The 23,442-nt window shown below is 38.5% G+C and overlaps 1 protein-coding gene across 17 annotated transcripts in view; it reads left to right on the top strand.

Moving 5' to 3' along the window:
- The window catches only part of kcnt1b (potassium sodium-activated channel subfamily T member 1b), a 103,013-nt gene that overhangs the window by 43,395 nt on the left and 36,176 nt on the right, over nucleotides 1–23,442 (top strand). For 16 of the 17 annotated variants that reach the window (XM_072665024.1, XM_072665029.1, XM_072665026.1 and 13 more), the window contains 3 exons: nucleotides 18,808–18,887; nucleotides 21,754–21,859; nucleotides 22,302–22,382. In XM_072665024.1, coding sequence (XP_072521125.1) covers nucleotides 18,808–18,887; nucleotides 21,754–21,859; nucleotides 22,302–22,382 — 267 coding nt within the window. Of the gene's footprint in view, nucleotides 1–10,493; nucleotides 10,533–18,807; nucleotides 18,888–21,753; nucleotides 21,860–22,301; nucleotides 22,383–23,442 lie in introns of all 17 variants that reach the window. The other variant, XM_072665036.1, reaches the window with a different exon arrangement.

Below are 23,442 nucleotides of genomic sequence, written 5' to 3' on the forward strand. Positions count from 1 at the left end.
GCCAGAACACAACTCCTCTATCTGCAGATTATTCGCGAGCGATGTACGTTTAGCCTGGTCCGTAGCTTTATCTGAATTGGCAGGTGTGCTACATTGTTGTTCTGAACTCTCAGAGTGTGCTTTAATGCCTCTGACAGTGGGAGAGTGCAGTAAGCGAGAGAGAGAGAGAGAGAGACGCAGGGCAAAGTTTGGGAGGAGGGCAAGTCTGCTCTGTCTGAGGATCGACTGCTTCCAGTTCCCATCTTGTTGAGTTTTTCGTTCTTTCATTGTATCGTTTTTTTCTTTCTATCTTTTGTTTCGTTTCAATATTTTGCAGAAGAATTTTATGAAAATGTATTTTCATTACTAATTCATATTCATACAGCATAATAGTATTTTCCATTCAATCAGCTCAGTTTCACTTTACTTGAATGGTTAATTGTAGATGCTTCGTAGATGCTTACCTGACATTCAGTTAACATTCAGTTGAATATGTATGAAATGCAACTGAACCCAAAGTTAGGCTAATTTAAGCCTATGGTAAGGTTAATTACTGTTTGCGCTGCTTGAGTGTTTGTATACAAGGAAAATAATGAAAAGCAATAAAGGGATGAACCCAGGTCCATTTTGCAAAAACGTGCATGACTTATGTATTTGAGACAGGTGTAAAAATGCTGCAAGACTTCATAAATAGTAGGTTTTCTGTTTTTACAATACTGTACAAGACTTGCTTTGGTGTTATTCTAAGTGATGATATGAAACAAAGCCATTCAATCAAACTAAGCTGATTCAGGTGTGAATGACACCCCTCTAGCAGTGAGTAGCAGCTCTCAGGATGCATTGGTTCATTCACTTTATTGATGCTAACTTAAACACCACCTGATAATGCAATAATGTGAAACCGATAACCTTTGCTGTTAAGGAGCTGTTCACAAGGCTTTGCTTACATACACTTGCTTGTTTTCTTGCCCCCCCACCTCCATGCACACATATGGCTATCGCATATGGCAGCTCACCCTCCTGCCTAATTGGTTTTGTGCTGTTCTGGCTGGAGTAATCTCATTCAGAGTTAAGAGCCTGATTCACTGAACCGGGGTGCTGTCCCGTTCTTGACTGTATTGCCTGGATGTGACTTGTAGCCTAACTGGAGTCAGTCACAGACATAGGCACCTGCTGCGCACACCCGGCCAGGCCTCGATCATGTTAGAGTCAGTGCTGTGTTGTGAATGCTCCACTATGCAGATAGTATCTGGTCAGCAGTGGTCTTATAAGGACCACTATTATTGTAGAGGTGGTGGTCATATAGTGGTTCCTAGAAGATTGTTCTTAACCAGATATTATCTGATTAGTGGTCTACTGATCCATTGTGCAACAGCTTCTGTTGCCACTGGGGATGCTCTGGACCATCTGAAGCATCTGAAGTTTGCTTCTTTAGTAAACACTGGAGCCATGAGGCTAACGTAGCTAATGATGGAAGCTTATAGGCAGCAGTATAGCACTGTGCAACTGCCAGGCTAAATAAAGTGTGTCATTAAAACACATACTTTCCTCAAACTGTGTCATCTTGTTAAGTAACATACAGGGCCGGTTTCCAAGACACAGATTAAGAAATTCCCATGGTGATTCACCATTGGCACTGCAGTTTAGCCTAAGCCTATTCATAATCCACATTCGAGAAGCCTGCCCTCATGAGCAAGTCTTTTTGAGAGTACTTAACAACTTAACTACTCTCTAGCTGGTATGATGCTAAACTGCTGGTTATATGCTTGTTAGCTATTTTAGCCTCACAGCATCAATTCAGAAGTAAAGAAGCAGTTTAGCTTAGCGGATCTACTACATTTGGGGTAAAGCGGATATTGTGTACTAGGTTTTTCACAGCTTCTGTTCCCTTCTGTTTCCGTCTCTTTCTCTTTAGCCTCTTTTTCTTCTTTCACTTCACCTACAGCTTATTTTCCTTTCAGCCTCTTTCACGTTTGCCTCTTTTCTCAGCTTCGTTCATTTCAGCTTTAACCCCCTGCCTCTTTTCCTCACTCCTTCCCTTCATCCTCTATTCTTCAGACTCTTTTCTTCAGCCTTTTTTCATGCAGCCTCTTTCTCTCTAGCCTCTTTTCTTTCAGCAGTTCAGTTCCATGTGTACTGCACCAGAGCCAGAAGATTAAATGCTGGAGATCCAGGCTGGTGTTCATTTAGTGTCTTGGGGCTGCTTATGTAGGAGAGGTTCTCAGTCGTAGTCCTAGCGGACCCCTACACAGAGTTTTGTGTTTTCCCCTCTCCAACACACCTGATTCAACACATTGGCTAATTAGTAAGCCCCTTTTGTGTTGAATCAGATGTGTTAGAGCAGGGAAAACAAACAGAAAACTGCGCGGTGCGGGGGTCCCTCCGGCCTGAGAGTGAGAAACACCGTTCCAGGATCTGTTTTCCTTACTTAGATAAGCATAAACAGGACATGGTTTTTGTCCTAGTTCTGCCAGTGTGGCGTTCCTAATAGATCTCATATCCCTGCCTGCCTGTCCTCTGATCTCCACCATTATCATTAAATAAGATATAACAGAGAAAACATGACATTTACTGATGTGAGAGATTAGCAAATAGTATATTAGAGAGCTGCAGGGGTGCGCTGGGCATTTCAGTGACCATTAGGGACTGGATCTTTGTTCCCCTAGTGAAAGTAGGAGGCACTTTCCTCTGCATTACATATAATTGAGAAGAAACAACGTCCTTTAGTGAACCCATGCTGACTACCTGCGCATCAGAATAGAACATTTGGAGGTGTTTTTTTTTTTTTTTTACAGTGAAGTGTTAAACTGATGTGATTTATTCCTTCTTCTGTTTGATTAGGACTGTCAGCTATTATTACCATTTTGCAGTACTGAGTATTTATTTGAAGGTGATCTGAGGAAACACTCCAGCTCACCAGCAGTCAGAACCGGCTTGAGGGCAATTAATAAATGGTAATTACATTTACGTTAAATTTACAGTACTGTGCAGACGATATATATATATATATATATATATATATATATCGTAGCCGTTATATCAGACGTTTTACCGCCTTCTTCGTTATATCTATATATGTATCTCCAAAATGGTGACTTATTATTTAAAGCATTTCTACTCATCCAAGATTATTAACACAGATTAGATTGTACAGATTAGCTACAGGGTTCAAACCCTGATGAAATCTAAAACCAGAAAAAAATTGGAGATAAAGGGTTTTTTGGTACAAGCAATAGTACATATATAATTATACAGGAGAAATTGTGACATTGAACAGAAGTTTGTGTAAAATAAGGTTATTCCAAGTAACTATATATTTAAAAAGCTAAAGCTAACTCTAACAGTGGATTAAATATAATTGACCAAATTAAAAAAGAGTATAGTTTATCTAATCAGTCCTTCATTATAGTATGTATAGTCTGCTGCTGGTGGAACTGAACAAATCCATACTTCACTAAAAACAGCATGTTCTGAATGTTATTTCATTTTATTCTAATGTTATAGAGGGTTATATAAACACACCCTTACTACTGAGATAAATACAGTGTTTACAGCTGTCTGTGAAATTGCTTATGAAACAACACAACTAGAATGTTTAACCAAATTCTGATCACAGTAAAATATCTCCTCTTGTACTTCCTTTCAGAGGGTAGGGAGCTGGTAGGGAGCTGCTTGCTCCAGTAGAAAGAGTATGATATTTGTAACAGCTAAATGATGTAAAAGAGGGCCAGTCTCTTTAAGCCGAACAGCTCTCCACCTCCGAATGAGCACCACAGGGTTTTGAGACTTTTTTTTTTTTACGGATGAAACCATGGGTTTATGGATTTTTTTTTTACCCTCATTATTTAGTATGAAATAAGGCCTTTTTTATCTATCAAAGTTTGTTAATATCACACAGTGAAATGATACCAGTTATTTTCACTGTTTTACTAGTGATCTGTGCAGAGTGCTGTAAGAATTCTAAAAGCTTGTCTCTTATAGAAACCACTGACCATTACCATGACCTCTCTGCCCTCTACTGTTGAATACTTATACCTCAACCCTTCAAAAAAATGGCACAGACAACATATTGGGGCTTTATATGCCTTAAGTGCATGCACAACATACTTCATATGTCATATATACATAAGTAGATATACAGCGGTATGCAAATGTTTGGACACCCCTGGTCAAAATATCTGTTACTGTGAATAGCTAAGTGAAAGCAATGACCTGACTTTCAAAAGGCATGAAGTTAAATATGAAACATTTGTTTATTTAATATATTAAGCAAGGTTACATTTATATTACTACCTTTTTACAGTTTCAAAATAACAAGCAAAAGTGTGGGCTACCTGACCAGTACTTAATAATATCCCCCAAAGGAAAAATGTATTTTCTTATCTTTGTCTAAAGAGAAATAAAGCAGATTCAGTTTTGTTTCACTGGTTTCTGAAATATTTCTACTAAACACCCCTCAAACAGCCTATGTGTTATTATATTATATTACAAAACTTCTATTGCCAAACACAAGCGCCACTGGTTTGTGCAGATGTCCCTGTAGTTACTGAATAATACACCTTAGTGTGTAATTAGCCTCTCTGTTTTAAATGGTAAATTGAAGGGGGTTTGGACACAAATGAGAAAAGCATGAGATTTCCTTCTGCTCTAATAGCCTGCTGAAAGATCTCTGAGATACAGCCGAGAGCCTCAGAAGGAATCAGGAGATCTTACGCTTGTCTTATATGAGTTTTATTCAGCTGAGACTGAGGTGAGATCAGTCTTAGCCACCTGTGATAAAAGCCAATGATTTTTTAGGGGCTGAATTTCAGAAACAGGACAAAATTGCACTTGTCACATTGGTTTTAAACAGGACTTAATCAGACTAAGACTAAGAGGAGATATTAGCTTGAATAGTTCTTTCCTTTGGGTCCCTTTAGCATGCATCACAGCTTGTAAATGCTTTTTGTAGACACCTAAGAGTCTTTCCATGGAGGAATTGCTCATTCTTCCTTGATCCTGCTCAGATTATTAAAGAAATGTTTTATCTTTACCTTTAATCAGGTCATCTTTTACTCTTTTACGCGTGCCTTCCATATTTGTGTGAATTGTATATATTTGTGACCAGATGATGAGATGTTTGTATGGGTGTAAAAAGGAGCGGCAGTGTTGGTCTCAGAGAGCTACAGCATGTAATTTAGCCTTTTATGAGATAAGAGCAGAGAAACCACAGAACTGGACAGTATTGCCACTTAGGATCACTTAGCTATGTTTCAAACTGGCGTCTCCTAATGGAGAAGTGTTGTATAGGTAGTGTGTGTATGTGTGTGTTTGTGTGTGCGTGTAAACATCTTGTAAACACACACTTTAATGAAAGTTGTAGCTTTCTTAGACCTGTCCTTTTTTGTTAATGGTAGGTGGCATCTGTTAATAAATGAGTGAGGAATGCTTCTGACTTACACTAAAGGGTCTGTAAACTACAACTGAAAGTGGGTACTACTGACACAGTGTAGTGCAAAAGGCACTGGACAGCAATGCTTTGCTGCTGTTGATTCTGCTGCTGTTGCATTTGTTTATTTAATTTAAATTTGAAAGTATTAATACAAATACAAATGTATACATTTATACAATAATACAAGCTGTACTGTAAATAGTGTAAATAGTGCCTTTGTTTTGGGCTAACTGGATATCATAGGCATGAATATGTTGTTTTGCAGCTGGCTGCAAATCTTTTGCAATCAAATCAAGTCCATTTTTTAGACGGCCTTTTGCTTTTGGCCTTGTCTTTAGTCTTTAGTACTTGAAATGCTTGATCAGTGGGGTTTTGATTGACCCCCCCATTGATTGATTGACTCTCCTAGTCAAGGACATTCCACACTTTGACCCCTTATGTTTCAGAGTATTATCCTGCGACAAGGTGAAGTACCATCCCATGAGTTCTGAGTGGTTCACATGTTTCTGCACACTTTCTAGTTCCTCCTTCTCTCGCCAGCAGCTGAATTATTGTTAGTAAAGTTGTTGACTGCTTGTGCCACCATGTTTCATGGTTCAGATGAGGTGCTTTGGACCTTGAGGAGTTAATCTTCCTCATTCTATAACTGTTTTTTTTTTTCAATTTCCAAAAAGTTGCGATTTGTAGAATGTGCTCATTATTGTTGCACATATTTAACTTATTATTTCATTATGCACTCACTTGGGATTTTCCTTTTTTATTTTTTTTCTCATTTTAGTTGATGAATCTACCTGGATTCGCATTAAAGAGAAGCTCTTGCAAAAAGAAAGAGGCTACAAAGGGTTCCTTAAGTGTTGTTATAGAAGAACTACTTTTGGTTCCATAAAGAAGCATTTTTGTAAAAGAGACGTGTGAAGAACCTTTTTAAAGGTTTAAAGAAGTGAATGTAAAGGTTCCTTAACAGTTTAAAGGTTCTTCACATTCGCTTCTCTTTTGAAATATCAATTTCACATTGCAAACCACTGTCTGATAATGTTACACTGAAATGAATTAACTTCTGAAAGTTCCAGGACTCTACAGGCTAGTTCATTTATTAGTAGTGTAATAGTAAGCTAATAGGTGGTCAAATTTAATACAAAATCTGTCTGCAATAATTACATCAATAATTCTTTGTAGAGCAATGACCTAAAAGGCTGCACTCCTGCAATGAAAGTATTGGAATGAGGAAGACTAAATGGCATAAATTCTCTCTAATAGTCTTTGTAGGCACATCTGGGCAAGTCCAGCGAACGTAGTGAAATTACTTTGAGCCACTGAGGCACAGTAACTTCGACATGATGAACTTCTGGTACGCTAGGCATAGTTCAGTGGGAATATTTACTGTGGTTCTCTGCAGAGCATTCTGGGAAGGACAGTGGAGCCAGTTCATTCAGAGAGAATATTTGGTTCAGGAATTCAGAGGGAATATTTAGTTCACGCTACACACAGAAGGAATATTCATGGCGCTCCATCTAGGGGATCTTTTAGTGGCTTGCCTGGTCATTAAACGTTGCACGAGTGTCTGTTTGCGATGGGGTTGCTTGTACAACCGGGACTCATTTGTTCGGTGCTCAAGCTATGCCAGGTAGAACATCTCCAGGGAAAAGGGCAAAGAGAGCGAGAGAGAGAGTGATGTGCAATTTAAAAGAATATTCCTTTTAAACCATGTATCTGCCGCATGGGTGGCATACGGTTTTACTGCTGAAATTAACATTGGGATGTTTCAGTGTAGTTAGTAAATGAACAGAACAGCAAAACAACAGTTTAACATACAGAGTTTAAGGGTAAACATGTAAATAAAGTCATTTAGATTGGTAAAATGTGCTGTTTAAGACCAACGTACAGTGCCAAAATGGTTCACAGTGATAAAGAGTTTAATGCCTGTAAAACGATTAGAATCAGTTGTCTGATACCTGAGACACTGTTTTGAGATCATTTTTAAATGCAGTTTTGAATAAAAAACATATGTTTAATATCCATTCACAGCTGAGTGGTTTATGCTAGGTGTTTTGAGGCAAAATAGCTCCAAAATTGTTTTTACCATCATCAATTTTGCATATAAAAGTTTCACTGGTCATTTTGGATCATTTTGGTGTTTTAAGGTGCTTGATTAAGATTGCTTGGTCCAATCTTTTTTTGGACTTTGGTCCAAATCAAAATAGGAAGTTTAAAAGGTGCCTCAGACTATGCTTTGGACCAAAGGCCAAATTTAGTTTCAACCAAGGGAGAACCATTTTTGGCTGTTTTGGCGGTTCGGACGTCAGGACCAATTACAGGAAGTTAAGTCAGGATATTGGAAAAGCTGGAAAAGAAGGAAAAATGAGAAGCAGGAGGCAGGAGTTTTATTTTGTATAGCACATTTCATACACACTGTGTTTTACATAGACATAAAGAAAAATTAAAGCATTAAAGAATAATTTAAAAATAATAATAAAAGCGATATTTGCTAATCTTTATCGCTATTTTGTTAGTGCTATTTTATTAGCAATACACACTGGACTACAACCGTCAGTAAGCAAAATTTTACCTCAAAAATAATAATATGGGACAATTATATCTGTTGGCGACAGATACGTTCATTTGGCAAATTGGGACTAGTCTGGAGTTCTGTGCTTGAAGTTGGTGATGCCAGAATATCAGCAGTATAATGGCAATCAAATCAATTAGTTGATCAGAATCTGAATTGACCATATGCTCTGAATGACTTGTTTACCCTTTAAACCCTTTAAAGTAGAAGCCAACAGGCAAGCGTTTCAGCATCTACCCATTGCCTTCTATTACACGTCTAAAAGTGTTTTGAGTCAGTGTTTTTTTTTTTTTTTTTCCTAAGTACTGACAGATTATTGTTTAATCAATCATATACTACAGATACAGCACATAGAAACTTGGTTGAAAACCCCCTGAGTATTCCTTTAAAGCATCCATCAAAAGCCTATGATAGTCCTTATCTATGACCTGCCTTTGATAGCAGTATTCACAGCTTAGTCACCCGGTGCCCTCGGCTGAGTGCTGCTATTATGTTGCAGCCTCCAAAGAGAATTCCGCCCTCATGAGTCACTTTCATTCTGTCGACACCATGCCCATCCATCACCACATCTGCTGCGCTGCTGAAGAGCATTACAGCGGAGATTCGCTGTCTTCTTTGCTTTGCATTCTCACATTTCCTTGTGTATGTCTGCCTACATGTGTTAACACACAAGGTCCACCAAGTGTCCAGCGCAAAGACTGCCATAAAAAACACATCCAGATTTAAAAACAGGTTATGAATTACTAGAATTCTAAGTCTAAGTCTGCTTCTTCCAGGAACAGAAATAAATATTTCTGCTATTTCTACTGTTCAGAAGTTTGGAATTACTGTTTTCAATCATATAAAACAACTTTGGTTGCTGATACATGTGTAATAAAATGGCGATATCTGATGTTTTTCTTTACTTCAGTGCCATTATAAAAAGTGTCAAAAGTATCCAGACACCCCTTTAGATTAGTGGATTCTGTTGCAGACAGATCTAGCTTGTATAATCTCAATAGAAAAGCTTTGACAAAAGCATGGGATTCTCTGGAACAGCCACACATGAGCCCAAGGTCATCATGGCTAATGCCATGTGTCAGCTAGACGAGTATAAATCTTCCCTAACATGTGGGACTTTCTTATCTGGAGTGGTGGAGCTCCACCCAGTACAACATCCACTCAACCTCATCACTGAACTCACTAATTGTGCTCTTGTGGCTAAACGCAATCAGAAATTCACAGTGTGGTCTCTAGTATTGTCCTGGACTATAAACAAAAAGGTAGAGGCTGTTACCACAGCCAAGCAGAAACAAAAACTCCCTATTAATATTCTTGATTTGAGAAGACACTTTGGATAAGCAGGTCAGTTGTCCCAATGACTTAAATAAAAAAAAAGTAATCAAATCTGGAGGTTAATAACTTGAAAAAGTTACTGTACTGTACTGTACATCTTGGAAACTGCAAACTTTTTATAGTATTTTCTAGAGCCGCTGTAGTGAAGGCGAGAATAGCGACATAACAGTGGTGGCCCACAGGCTATTGGTGCCAGAGGTTAATCACGACTCCAGTACGTGATGTAGAGCAATTGACACGCCACTGTGGATCAGTTAACCTCTATAAACACCTTCTGTTAACTAATACAGTCCATGCCATGGGTGGTCATTATTAGGTAGGTGGTCATAATATTCTGATATGACTGTGGCTGAGCAATATCATATTTAATTTGCTCTTTGTAGGGGATCTGTTTACTTATTTACACTTAAAATCAGGATCATATCATATAACTAAGCCGGACCACACGTTCAGCATGTAGTTTTAGTATAAGCAAGGTCATAGAGAAGTGGGCTTGGGCTCAGAAGGTCAGTGATTCGACTCCCAGGACCGACATTCATTAGTGAGGTGCCCCTGAGGAAAGCACCTACCCCTAGAATTGCTCCGAGAGCACTGAGGTGGCTGCCCACTCCTTTAGGGGGTGCGTTGTGACATCCCTAATCACTAGTGTAAATGTGTGTTCACTTGGCTGATCTTAATTTTAGTCTAGCATGAAAGTGTGACTGTATGACTGCTAGAGGAAATAGAGCTCTTGAGAACTCTGGCCTGAGAACTGCCACTCCCACCTTTCTCCCTCTTTAGTGAACAGAGGATGGACTAAAAGATAGAGACTAAAGAACATGGAAGAATGGGTGTGAAAACCACAGCACAGGTAGAGATGGAAATGTATAGGATATTAGAGTGGTAGGAAGAGCAGCTTCAAGTTTGTTCCTCCTTCCAGACTGTAATTATTAACTCATTAAAATCATCAATCTGGTGTCTGGTTTATAATATTGTAATGCCAGGGGCTTAGGTATATAGAATTCTAATTATGATAAATATGACATGTTATTCCAAACTTTTGAACAAGTGTGCACTCGACAGATTAACTCAATCCACGCTTCTCCTGCTCGTTCAGTGCATGCTCGCTGCCTCTGCATGAGTCTTAGACTGTAACCTCTCTCTGCCCTTTGCTATGTATGTTTGTGTGTGTGCTCCTCCCAGGTATTCAGAAGAATACAGCATGGACTCCACTAACGCACAGTAAGTTCAGAAAGCACAGAGCTGAATCATGACCATAATGGGGGGACGCTCCCAGACTGTAATGCCTCTCTATAAATGTCAGCTATTTTCTGCTGAGCTGTGTAGATACACAGCCCTCAAAAAGATAATCCCTGCAGACTCTACTGGACTTCTGCGTGCTTTTGCATCCATTGATGCAATTAATGCATTGCTCAACAGTTCAGTGCTTCACAGCTACACTAGTTTGTGATATGGTACACATGATGGTGCACTTCAAATCATTATAAAATGGCCTTTGTACTGGTCTTATGGGTGTTGTCACAATTAAGAAGGGAACGGCTTGTTGAGCATGTGCGCTGAAGTAATTTAGTCTTTGCTAATGACAGGATGTGGTGCTGCAGCTTGCACCTGTGGTTTTCCTGTCAGAAAGCTTTTTGCCACTGTTAGATATTGAAGTAACCAGAAACCAAGTTACTGTAGCATGCTAGATGCTTCAAGCGGCCTGGTGTTTAAAATACTGCAATGTAAGCATTTCACAAAAGGCTGACTTTACATGGTGTAACCTTTGTGTGGCTATAATTTAGGCCAGGCCTGTGAACCAAATATGTTACTTAGCCTATGTTTAAGCCTATATTATGATTGGAAAATCAGTCAGTCATATATGATGATACATTATGCTGTTATTAGGGAAAAACAAAGTTTTATTGCAATTTATGTGTAGTAACTAATAACTAGCGTAGTCTTGTTGCTAATATATACACTATACAATGTGTTGTAATTGATTGGCATTTCTGTAATAATTTAGTGTAGAAAAGCATGGCTAAACACTGCAGGAATTAGCCATTCAAACTGTTCTCATGCTAATGTTAGGCAAGCTAACTAGCTAGTTAAGCTAAAGGTTACTAGCAAATAAGCAGTAAATGCTGCACTGCCTCCAACTAAACAGGACTGCTTATGCACTCTGTAATGGAACATGCAGTGAGCGTTCTGATTATATCCACAATGTACTCATTGATCTCAAAGCATGCTGTTAATCACAGTAACAATATTTATTATGAGAGCAAATTACCCACCTCTGTTTATCATTTTGCAACCAAAATTAGTTTGAAAATTTTACTATGATTAATTTGATCACTAGGCCACCATTGATAACACATTGTTCTGTCTTTGAAATCAACCAAAGACTACGCCGGTAGAGCGTAGAACAGTGATCACCAACCGACTTCTTCAAGCTTGTTTTTATTTTAGGGAATTATACATATTTGTAGAAAATGTGTCACATTGCTGTTGTTCCTCAACCAAAGACCAATTAAGTGTCAAAGTTCGAGCATCAGACCATCATTAGGCTGCGAGATTAGAATACATTTATTTGGTATGTTCATGGCTGAAGATCAAATACAGATGAAGAACACTATCCAATATATAGACCCAGATGTGTCAAAGGCAAGTGTAAAGCAAGGAAATACACTGTCATGAATGTAATGAAGAAGCAGAAGTGTGGAGCGAAGCCTCAGCAAAGAAAAAATGGATTACAGTTTGTTAGAAGTTGTAAAGAAAAGTTGTAGAGCTCAGGAATAACGTCAGTCTCAACAGATGAGGCCAACTATGCTGATTAACCTGTACCAGAGCGATGAAGTAAAGTAAATGTGAAGAAAAAACACTCCACTTCATTAAATATCGGTATGCTCAATCAGCCTAAATTGGAATTGGCTAGTTTTCAAACAAGGAAATTGGCCAATTAATTATTTTGTTTTTTGAAGATCTGGATCAGGCACCAGATACACCAGATTTTCAGAGTTTTGCCATTTTGTCTTTGCAATTTATAGTGATACTTTTTGACTGTATTGCATTTTAGTGCTTTAGTCTTTATACATTGCTTTATACCAGTCTAAACCACTGTGCTAACTTGCTTGCTTTATCTTTGTGGTAAATGACAGTGAAGTCTGATAGCCTGGCAGCACAACAACAGATGTAGGAAGGAATTGACTCTGCTTTGTGCTGATGAGCCTGATTTACAAAAGATAATACGGGCCACTTATTCATGTGAAAATTCGAAATGGAATACATACTCTTGTGGCTTTTGTAAAAGCACAGCGCCACTTCAATTGAGTCAACAACTTTCGTGTGGGGTGTTATAGCCTTAAACTTGTGATCATATGTATGCATTTTTATGCATGCCCACTCTGACAGCTTGCTAAATGTGAGAAAATGTCTCTATTGCATCTGTATGCTTTCAATTATATATGAAAGCTTGGGATTTTAGACCGTGCAGGAAGTAATGTATGGCCATTTACTGCCTTATGACCAACCTCATACACTTTTAAAAGGAAAAATAATGGTTCCTGAATGGTTCTTGGTTTGGTTACAGAGGAGGCTGTGGACTTAAGTGCATTCTTTAAAGGGGGGAATCATCAAAGGTTCTTTAGTAAAGATATTGATCCATGACAACTAACTGATTGGTTAAAGGGTTCTCCAGTATGATGCAAACCTTGATGGTTCTATATAGCACAAAGGTGAATCAAGATTGAATCTTTACCTTATATGAAGACTAAAAAAGTTCTTCACATTCATACACATCCTGTGCAAAAATGTTTCTTTGAAGAACCATCCATTCAATGGGTCTTTAGGGAGTTAAAAGTGGTTCTCCTCTGGCATTGCTCCAAATAACCCTTCCTGAAGCCCTTATTTTTAAGAGTGAACACATTCACAAAGGCACTAACTCAGCCCAGGCAATCAAGCCCTGCCGTGAGAGCAACATTAAGTCTGAAGTGTCATTAAAGTGCGAACACCCTACTGTAATTATTGCATCAAGTGGAGAAGTGGTGCAGTTGGCTCCAATGGAAGCCAAAGTACAATAGCTTTTCCTCTTTAATGGCGGCGTAGGCTCGTCGAGCATATCCTTTCCACTGCAGCATCATGACTGCTGTGTGACCAGAGCAACCGTTGTTTCCTCACCGTGGTGGCTAAAGTAGATTGACATGAGCTAGCTGACAGAAGAGTGCTCCACATCCTCAATATTCATGTCCCTTACACTATTTATAGAGCTCGTACTGTATCTGCCTGGTGTTTCTCAGGCTTGTGTGGGTGGGTTAGAGGTATACAAAGAGCTGTTGTCATCAGACTCTGAGAGCTTATAAGGACAGCAAGCTAAATGCTAAATGTTCAGGTGTAGCCTGTGTTCTGTGGCAGAGAAAACAGGGAAAACGTAGTCGTTGTTTCCCTGTTTTGATGGAATTCTTTCTCCACGTTGCTGAGAGCTGGATTTCACATGCGCTGTTCCTGATACTTTGACAGATGGAAGTGAAGACTGGTTGGAGATTTTGAGAGTCTGGCGTATAGGCAGGGATTCTGAGCGGCTGTGTGGGTTGGTGTGTGTGAAGTCTGGTGATTAAGGGTGTCAATCTCTGACCCATGAGTTGGTATATCACTGGATTAATTGTTACAACAGTGGAACATGGAGCAGTGGAACACATTTTACGAGCTTAGAAATGTTTTTTATGGCCAAAGCTGATCTGCATTTCATATTATTTCAATATATAATACAGTATGATCTAATTTCACAATCCGGTGTGAGTGTTAAATCTGGACTTTAGATCGATGCATCTGTGCATTTTACTCCCCAAGCTGTCGTTAACGTTAATGCCTGTTTAGTGTTTTTGGATCCTATGTGCTGTAAACTGGTCGTATAGTGGTTATAGACTGTAGCAGCATCTCGCTCTGCTCTGCAGTCTCTATATGTGCCACTGCTGCCATCACCATAGCGACAAGGGAGCAGAAACGTGGGAAATCTCTCTGACTCTCACTCTCTCTCTCTCTCTCTCTCTCTCTCTCTCTCTCTCTCAAACTCTACCTTTTTGCACTCGCTCTTTACAGTTATCTTTCCCTTACTTTTTTACTCTCACTTTCTCCAGCTCTCTCTCTCAGCCTACCTCTTAACTCTCGCTCTTGGGCTCTTTCTTTCTTACTCTCCATGTCACTTTGTCTCTCTCTCTCTTTTGGTCTCTATCTCACTCTTTTGCGCTCTCACTTACTTTGTTTTTCTTGCTCTCACTTTCTCCAACTCTCCCTCTCTCTCTCTACCTTTCATGTTCTCACTCTCTCCGTCTCTCTTCCACTCTTTCTTACTCTCACTCTATTAAACTTTCTCTCTCAGTCTGCCTAACTCTTAATTCAACACTCTTAGTCACTCTGTCTTTCTTGCGCTCACTCTCTCTGTCTCTCTGTCTCTCATTCTTTTTTACTTTCACTCTCTCCGTCTCTCACACTATCTTTCTCACATTATTTCTGACTCTCTCTTTTTCTCTCAACTCTCATCTCTCTGAACTCTCACACAATCTGTCTCTCCCTCTGTCTCTAATTTTCACCCTTTCTGTCTTTCTTGCTCTCTCTCCAATTCTCTCTCCCTCTTTTTTACTCTCTCTCTCTTTGGCATCTTTCTTACTCTTGGCACACATCTTAACTCTCTCTTTTTTTATTACTCTTTGTCTTACATTCTCCCTAGCTCGGGTCTCTCTCTCTCTCTCTCTCTCTCTCTCTCTCTCTCTCTCTCATTCTCTCTCTTGGTCTCTCTCTCAATCTAACTTAACTTTCTCTCTCTCTCTCTCATTCTCTCTCTTGGTCTCTCTCCTATCTAACTTCTCCAAAGCTTAACTCTCACTTTGACTCTCACTTTGTCTCTTAGTTCATTTTTTCCATCAGAGTTTAGTGGTAGATCCGTCTCTCAGCTGCTGGAGAACCTTTTTATGAACCTTTTTTAGTGACTGCAGTAATTTTTCAAATTTTGTAAAAACATAAATAAATTGTAATAAATTGCTTTATCTATAAAAAAGGGGATAGAAACAGTGATGATAAGTTATGTTCCCACCCAACAGTTCAGTGGATGGTGAAGTGAGAGAGCGAATTCAGCCCTTATTAAACAGACTGCTGGCTGCTCCTCCTGGTGTACAGCAGTGTTACGAGCGTGGCACCCGTCTATTGGACACTGCTTAATTACCATGTTCTTTTACTGACTTTGTGAAAGCACTTAAAATACAATCTACCTTAGAACTTAGTCTCTCTCTCTCTCTCTCTCTCTCTGTCTCTCTCTCTGTCTCAATCTCTCGTTCATTCTCTAACTTTTGTTTTCTCTGTCACTCACTCTTTAACTCTCAATTGTTCCTGCTCTCACTCTCCCAAATAGCATGCACATGAGAGCCTGTATGAGTAGCCAACTTTCTGAGACCCAGAAGGTTTTGTCCATGGGTTCCAAATTGGCCCCACTAGGGCTAGTGATTGGGAGCAGGGGTTCAACAAAGGTGGGCTGTAACAATGTGCATGTTGGCTGGGTAAACTCTCACTCTCTCTAATTCTATCTATGTTTCTCTCTCTCATTCTCGCTCTCACTATGTCTGCAACTGGTCTTTACACTCTTTCTTGCTCTCACTCTCTTTTTTTCTCTCACTCTCTATCTCCTGCACTTTTTCTCACAATATGTCTTATTTTCTATCACTTTCTTTCTTGTCTCCCTCTCTTTGCCTGTCTTTCTCTTAGTCTGTCCAACACTTCTAACTCTCCTCTCTCTCTCCCCCTCTCTCTCTATCTCTCTATATCTCCCTCTCTCGTTCTCTGGGTCTATCTCACCCTCTGTTCTGTCTGTTGCACTATTTACAGACTTTACCCCCTTATTCTGAGTGTCTGGCAGTAGTCAGCTTTAGAGGCCTGTGATTGCTGGAAACTCAGGATTTAGCTATTAGTCCTGGTATAATACTGGTTGCTCTACAAACAGAACACACACACACACACAGACTCACATACACACAAATACTCACCAATGTCACTTAGTGCCTCGTTCTCACCAGAGCTACAGCTTTTAAAGAGAAAGCGAGTGTGTTTATGGTAATCATGTGTATTATTAATAATTCATGTTTTTACACAGTGTACCAGCCAGTTTTATCATCTTTACATACGTAATTGTACTGCATAATGGTGTTTCATCCATCTAGCATTTTCATGAAAAGCACTGTGAAATAATACAGGTTAAGATGAAAAAAATCCCTCACCTCATAATTGAGGTTACACACAGAGCCCAGCCCGTTCCCCTCACCCATACTCTAAACAGTAATGTATACAGTTTATAATGCTGTAGTATATGGCATAATACAGTGCATTGCCCCAGCATAGGCTGAAAGGAGGGGGGTTATTTGTGGTGACAATGTGACAAGACTGTATAGAATTTCATTATTGAATGATGTAGTAAATCTCCCTGTACCACAGGCATCTAAAGCGTTGAACCTATCATCAGGTGATAACTGGTTGGATTCCTGATGACGTTACAGCTATCCATGACCAGGAGTGCCCGAAAAAACAGTTGGCCCTCTCTCTCCCCATTACTCATTGCATTACATTGGTGTTCTCCTCCAAACATGTTGAGCTGTCCAATGGCGTTGCATTAGCAGCAGTACCATTTTGTGCTGTGGAATTTGGGATCAAATGTAGAAGAACATCAATTGAATGTTCATTGTGAAGTTCACAATAAAATCAGTACAGTTACAGTACTTAGTAATTGTAAATACAATTACAATTCAGTATATGTTTTGTTAGTTTTAAATAACAAAGGCTCTAAATAAATGTTAATTTCAGATGAAATGTTAAATCCTTTTGAATGTACATCTTGTAATGGCGCTTGAAATTACTGCTTTTAATAATTGCCACAGAAAAATATGAGACACACTGGTTTAGAACTGCCAGTAGGAAAAAGAAACATTAATCAGTCTGTTCACTCCTGATTTTGTGGTCCACTTTTTTATTTTTAAAGCAGCCATAGAATGCGTCCCAATTGCTGTAGTTGTTCCAGACGTGAGTAGCTACTCCCTTTGCGTTTCGCATTGCATTGTGGAATAATAGTGTCCATCGTAACCACACTCAAGTATGTTTCTTGAATATTTGTGTCATAGTTCATTTGTGTTTTTTATCATAGTTCATAACTCATCACAAATCGCAATATTTAGAACGCATGCGATTGGCTAGATTTATAGGACTGGATTGGATTCTTTCTCTTTTTTCTGCTGATATGGGCCCAAAACCCAATGGTATTGATATGTCATTTCTCTATTTCAGGTCATTTAATATAACAAAATATCATTTCAACTGATGTTGGAGCATTTCTATTGGTGTGTTCATCATGATAAAGAAAAAAATGGAAAAATAATGGAGATACATGGTGTTGATTGGAGTGTATTAGGAAAGAGAGCCTCTATTTTTCTGTTCTGTGCTGCAGGTGCTGAAGGGTTTCCATAGCTGTAGATCTGTCTCTCAGTACCAAGGCTTGATTAATTTCATCCAAATCTATTTCAATCAAGGTGTTTCTGCTCCGGAATTTAAAAACATTGTTCTCTAAAAAAAAGGTTGTGAATGCGCCCTACTTGTAATCAGATGAATTCACAGTGGGTGGAAATAGACTGATGGTTCATTTTACCTAATGGAGCTTGTGGTAATTCCAGAAAAGCAGCTTTGCATGCAGGTAGGCAAAGCATACAGCTTTGCAGTTCTTTTGTCTCAGTGTCTTTGCTCAATGTCTGCTCATTTCAGAGTTTTGCAGCTGTAACATTAGCAGTTAAAACACTAGCTGTAACATTAGCAGGTCTTGTGAGTAAAAGTTTGATGTGTTGCTGAAGTTTTGACTTATTTGTCTAGCCCAGTGTTTCTCAACTCTTGTCCTTGTATTTTAGTTTCCTCCTTCTAACACACCTGATTCAACTAATCAGCTCATTAACTAGCCCTTTTTAGAGCAGCAGAAGGTATTTTGGTGCAAAGAATCCACTAGAATGTGCAGGACCAGGGTTGAGAAACACTAGTCTAGCCATCAAAATATCACCCTTGTCGAAGCGGCATAGATCCTTACGCTTACCAATTTTTCTGCTTTCATCAACTTTGAGAACTGACTGTTTGCTCCCTGACTGATACATCCACCCTTGACAGAGGCACTGTAGATGAAGGTAACATGTCAGTGGTACTAATGTTGTGGCTGATCAGTGTATGTGCCGTATGTTTCAGATTTACATGATGCCAACAGGGCTGTAAAGATGGGTCTCGCTTGGGAAGCCCAACTGGGCCCTATTAAAACCATAGAGAGGACAGGTTGTTATCCACTATGCTATACCAACCACACTTTGTATGGTTTCTGTCGTAGATATTGTTTTCCTTTTTTTGGTCGTTGAAAAGGCATCTTGTAAAATATTTCCCTCTACGTCTAAATTAAATGTGCAGCACTGGACATCACTCCATAAAATTGGAAGAACTTTTTTTCTTTTCTTTGTAGGGTGCAAGTGGAGTTCTATGTGAATGAAAACACTTTCAAAGAGAGGCTCAAGCTCTTCTTCATCAAAAACCAAAGGTCAAGTAAGTGAAACCTACTATAAAGTTTATTAAATTGGAAACTACTGTTAAGAAAAATCCAATACCACTGCACTCATACAGCCAGTATTAAATGTTCACAGCTAAGCGTTATTGACTTCAGCCCTGTAAAACTGTCCAGCTTATGAATTCCAGGAAGCCAAAGGTGGAATATTGTGTGTCCAAGGGCAAAGCATTCCTTTAGTGTTTAAGTTTTTTATGTACTGTAGTTGTTGACACCTTAAATCAGTGTGTGTGTGCATGGGTGGAGGTGATTTTCTTTCACTTTTTATTGGGATTCACAATAATGATGGGTAGGGCTGTGATTAATACACAAGCCAGGGCTGTTATTCATATTCTGTGGCCCAGTCCCTCAAAAGAAGCTGCCCCCCAGCCCCTGACAATGCTGTTGAAATACCACTCAGAACGGCTGTTTATTTTAGCATTGATTAGTGCACCTGCCTCTGTTGAACTGAACCAAATGTTAGATTCAATATAGTCTAGTGTTCATTAAAAAACTGCATCACTAGCCACATTTATGAACATTTCCCTTTGAGCATTCGTTGTTGATAATCATAAATTTAAGCAGTATTTTTCTGCTCTGATTTGATGGATGGGTCTGTAGTAAGAGCATTAAAGAGATTTAGAGCTATTGAGGGGAAATGAAATTGGCCCCTCTGCACATTCACTTCACAGAGGCCCAGAGGATTTCACTGCGTATAACAGTACAACAGCAGAGTAAAACAGAGGTCTGCTCCTTTGGTGCTCATAAGAAACGATGAAACACATTGTTAGAGACTGTTTAGCAATTTCTCATTTACAAAATAGCCCTGAAATAATTATGACTGTACTTATTCTGTAAAATTAGATTTTTGATAATATTACAATAATTATGATAATATTATTATGATAATGTTCATTATTAGACTGTAATAATTGTCTTAACAGTAAAAAGGAATCAAATATTACATGTATCATTACATATATCATTTCATATTTCGTCAATAATATTGCTTCGTATTTCTGCAATACTATTACTTTAATTGGTCTGTAATTGTTTTTCCCCGACACATTGATTACTACCTCTGCAGCATTGCTATTGATTAACATCAGTCATCACTAATATCCAAGAACCAATCACCCTGTTGTCTATGTAGGGCTGGGCAATATGGTAAAACTCTTATTTCATAATATTTTAAGACATTTGAACAAAACACAATATTTATTGTGAAATTTCTTCATGCATAAAAAAATCAGCAGTTGTTTTTAAAAACGCCTATACATAAATCCCTGATATACTTTACAGTGTTAACAGTATACAGTGTTTTTTTTCATTTTTCAAGATTTTTTCTACTCAATTCAATTAAACAGGACTAATTACACACAAAATATGCAGTTGGACAATGTTCTTTAAGTACTGACAATATCAACTATATATTCATAAAAGCATATTGTATATGTTATAATGTTGTCAAATTGCCTACCCCTACACCAAGGCCTAATTTAACTATGTCCTATGTCTATTATTGTATTTCTGAAAGACTTAGTGTGTTTAATGTGATCTCAGGATGGGCTCCAAATCCTGTATGAGAGTTTTTGTTTTTGTGAGCGTATCAGAGATATTGTCAGTTCTTAAAAAGCACTGACCAACTGCACATAAATTACAGAGAGTGTAATTAATCCTGTTTAATTGAATGGAATCCAGCCAGTTTGAGTAAAAATCACTGTATTTGGATTACAGTTTCTACATGTCAAAATATAGCGATAAATATTGTGTCTTGTGGAAATGTCTTTAAATGTTGTTTACTGTATATCCCACTATATATTGTTCTGGTATAGAATCTTTAGAAGAACTTCTGTTACATAGACATTCTTTAAACTTTAGAAAGGTTTCTTCACACATCTCCAAACAAGTACATAAATTGGAAAATGTTGAAAATTCCTTTACACTTAAACAGTAAGTAGCTGGTGTAGCATACCAGTCAAGGGCACTTTTATTCCCCGCTATGTAATAAATTAATCAATAATAAAAATATGCAATTAGAGAAATTCTAATCAAATTAAATTAATGTATAGGATCCCTAATAGCTTATAGACTATTGGACTTCTAAAGGTCAATAATAAGTTTGTTACCTTTTCATGTATTCTTTCAAGTTACTGAAGAATAAACCTTAGAGTGTGGGCATGCAAAAAAAACTTCATAATTCAATCAAGATTGTGTTTTCATATTTATAAATATATATTTAAATATATTCATATTTCATATAAATTATCCAAAGGTTATTATCTGTAATTATCTAGGATATTATGTCTCAGATACTTTAAAAATAAATACCAGAGATATTTTTTTAGGAAAACATGGTGTCCAAGGCGGGGGGTATTTTACCTATTAAAAGAATATCCATTGTTTTCTTTTATTCTCCCACTTCATACATTCCCCATTGTCCCTTCAGAGCTCCGTACACTCAGTTATCTCATGTACAAAAGTGACCTTTAACCCCTTAAACAGCCTCTGGCCTGCAGTTTGACTGAAAGTGTTTTTACAAACTTCTATTGCCACAGAACTGCCCCATCAGTTTGTACAGAAGTCCATGTAGTTACTGAATAATACGCCTTAGTGTGTAATAAGCCTTTCTGTGTTGAGAGGTTCAGGAATCATCAACTGGAAGATTTGTATGGAATTCTAAGTTGTCCTTCTATTATATCAATGAATCATTTCTCTCTTTATTTTAAGTGGTTATATTTGAAATTAAGTTAGTGAAACTTAAATAACGTCTCCAGACGTCTGTCAGATCTTCTGGATGAGATGTTGTATAGAATGTGACCTCCTTAAGGCTGTGTAACAGACTACTCCATTTACTTTATCTCACAGGCCTCAGAATACGCCTTTTCAACCTCTCCTTGAAGCTGTTAACTTGCCTCCTCTACATCATCCGAGTGTCACTAGATGACCCCACTACTCAAGTCACATGTGCACGGTAAGGGAACATACATATACAGTTAGACAGATCAACCCGAATAACACCAATGACCAGTGAAGTGTTTGAAATGTACTGTATTGTTGAAGTTGTACTGTATTGTCTAATAATAAGTTGTATCAGGCAATAGACCCTCCTCCGAAACAGCCTAATGGCCCAGTAATGGCCCACTTCTCTGTTTGGCTTTTGGGGCAAAGAAGCAGTCTGTGTTATTCCCTGCATGTGTGTGTATGTGATCGTTGTGGAAACTGTGCTATGACTACAGCACACACTGCTTGCAACTCTCAAAAGATGGAGGTGCTCTTGTCCTGTTGCTATAGAAACCAGAAACCTGAATGTGTGGCCTGAATGTGGTGAGATTATAGTCTTGATGTGTGTGTGTGTATGTGTGTGTGTGTGGACTTTTAGGTGAACTTAAAAGTTTCTGTTGTTGTGTTTGCAGGAAACACTGCTCAAACATCACTGACACACTCTGCAGTAAAATATGTGCCAATCAGACAGCAGATCCCGCCCAGATCAACTGGTGAGCAGCAGGGTTGAGATTTAACTGGAATATGGAATGTATGCGGAAACACATCTGCAGAATCCAGAAATGATCTGGATTTAGTTACATTTTGAAAAGGTAGTATTCAGAGTACAGATACTCTTAAGATACAGTATATGGCCAAAAGTATGTGGACACCTGAGCATCACATCTCTATGAACTTGCTGAACACCCAGTTCCAAAACAATGAGTATTAATGAGCACAAAGACAACTTAAAATTAAAGACAGCTTAAAATTGTTATAGAACGTTGTCTTAGTTTAGTCAAAAGTTCTCCTGACTCATTTTCATTTTCAGTTCTGCATCTCAGTTTGGTCAGCAGTGCATATACTAAGTTGAGCAACTCAACTTCATAAAACAAGAACACAAGAACACAAGAACAACACTTCATAAAAACACAGTTCTAATATGCCTGTTCAGTCCTCCTGGACACAGAGGTCTGGGCACAGCGGTCTAACTGCCTCCTTGTCAAGAGACAAAAAGCATACTTTTAACTCCCATCAACCTCACAGCCCTCCAAGGCCCGGATAATAGAAGTCTGTGAATAGTAAGGCCTCTGCTATGTCATAGGGAAGGTTCTACCCTATAGGGAATAATACATATTTTAGTGTGAATTTGGATCCTTGTCTACAATTAGAACAGCTCCTCAGGGCAGGCTTTCCATAGTAAAGAGTATGTGTGTGGGAATTTGTGCCTGTTCAGTCAAAAAAAAAAAATTGTGAAGTTGATTCTTGTTCAACATCCCTTCCAATTTATCCCAAAGGTGTTCAGTAGGGTTGTAGTCAGGGATCTGTGCAGGCCACTGGCGATCTTCCATACCTTGTTCCACCACTCATCAAACTATGCCTTTACGGAACTCCATTGGTAACAACTGCAAAAGTGCACACTGTAGCCATGTAATTACATTAAAAGTATCATTCTTATAAGCATTGAATGAACAGTAAGACAACAGTAATAGCTCTAGATGTCTAAAGGATACTAATAATTTAATGTCTTTGCATTATTGTTCAAGTAGTTACTGAATCTTAAGTTACAATCAA

This window comes from Salminus brasiliensis, chromosome 20, assembly GCF_030463535.1.
Source record: "Salminus brasiliensis chromosome 20, fSalBra1.hap2, whole genome shotgun sequence".
Lineage (NCBI taxonomy): Eukaryota > Metazoa > Chordata > Actinopteri > Characiformes > Bryconidae > Salminus > Salminus brasiliensis.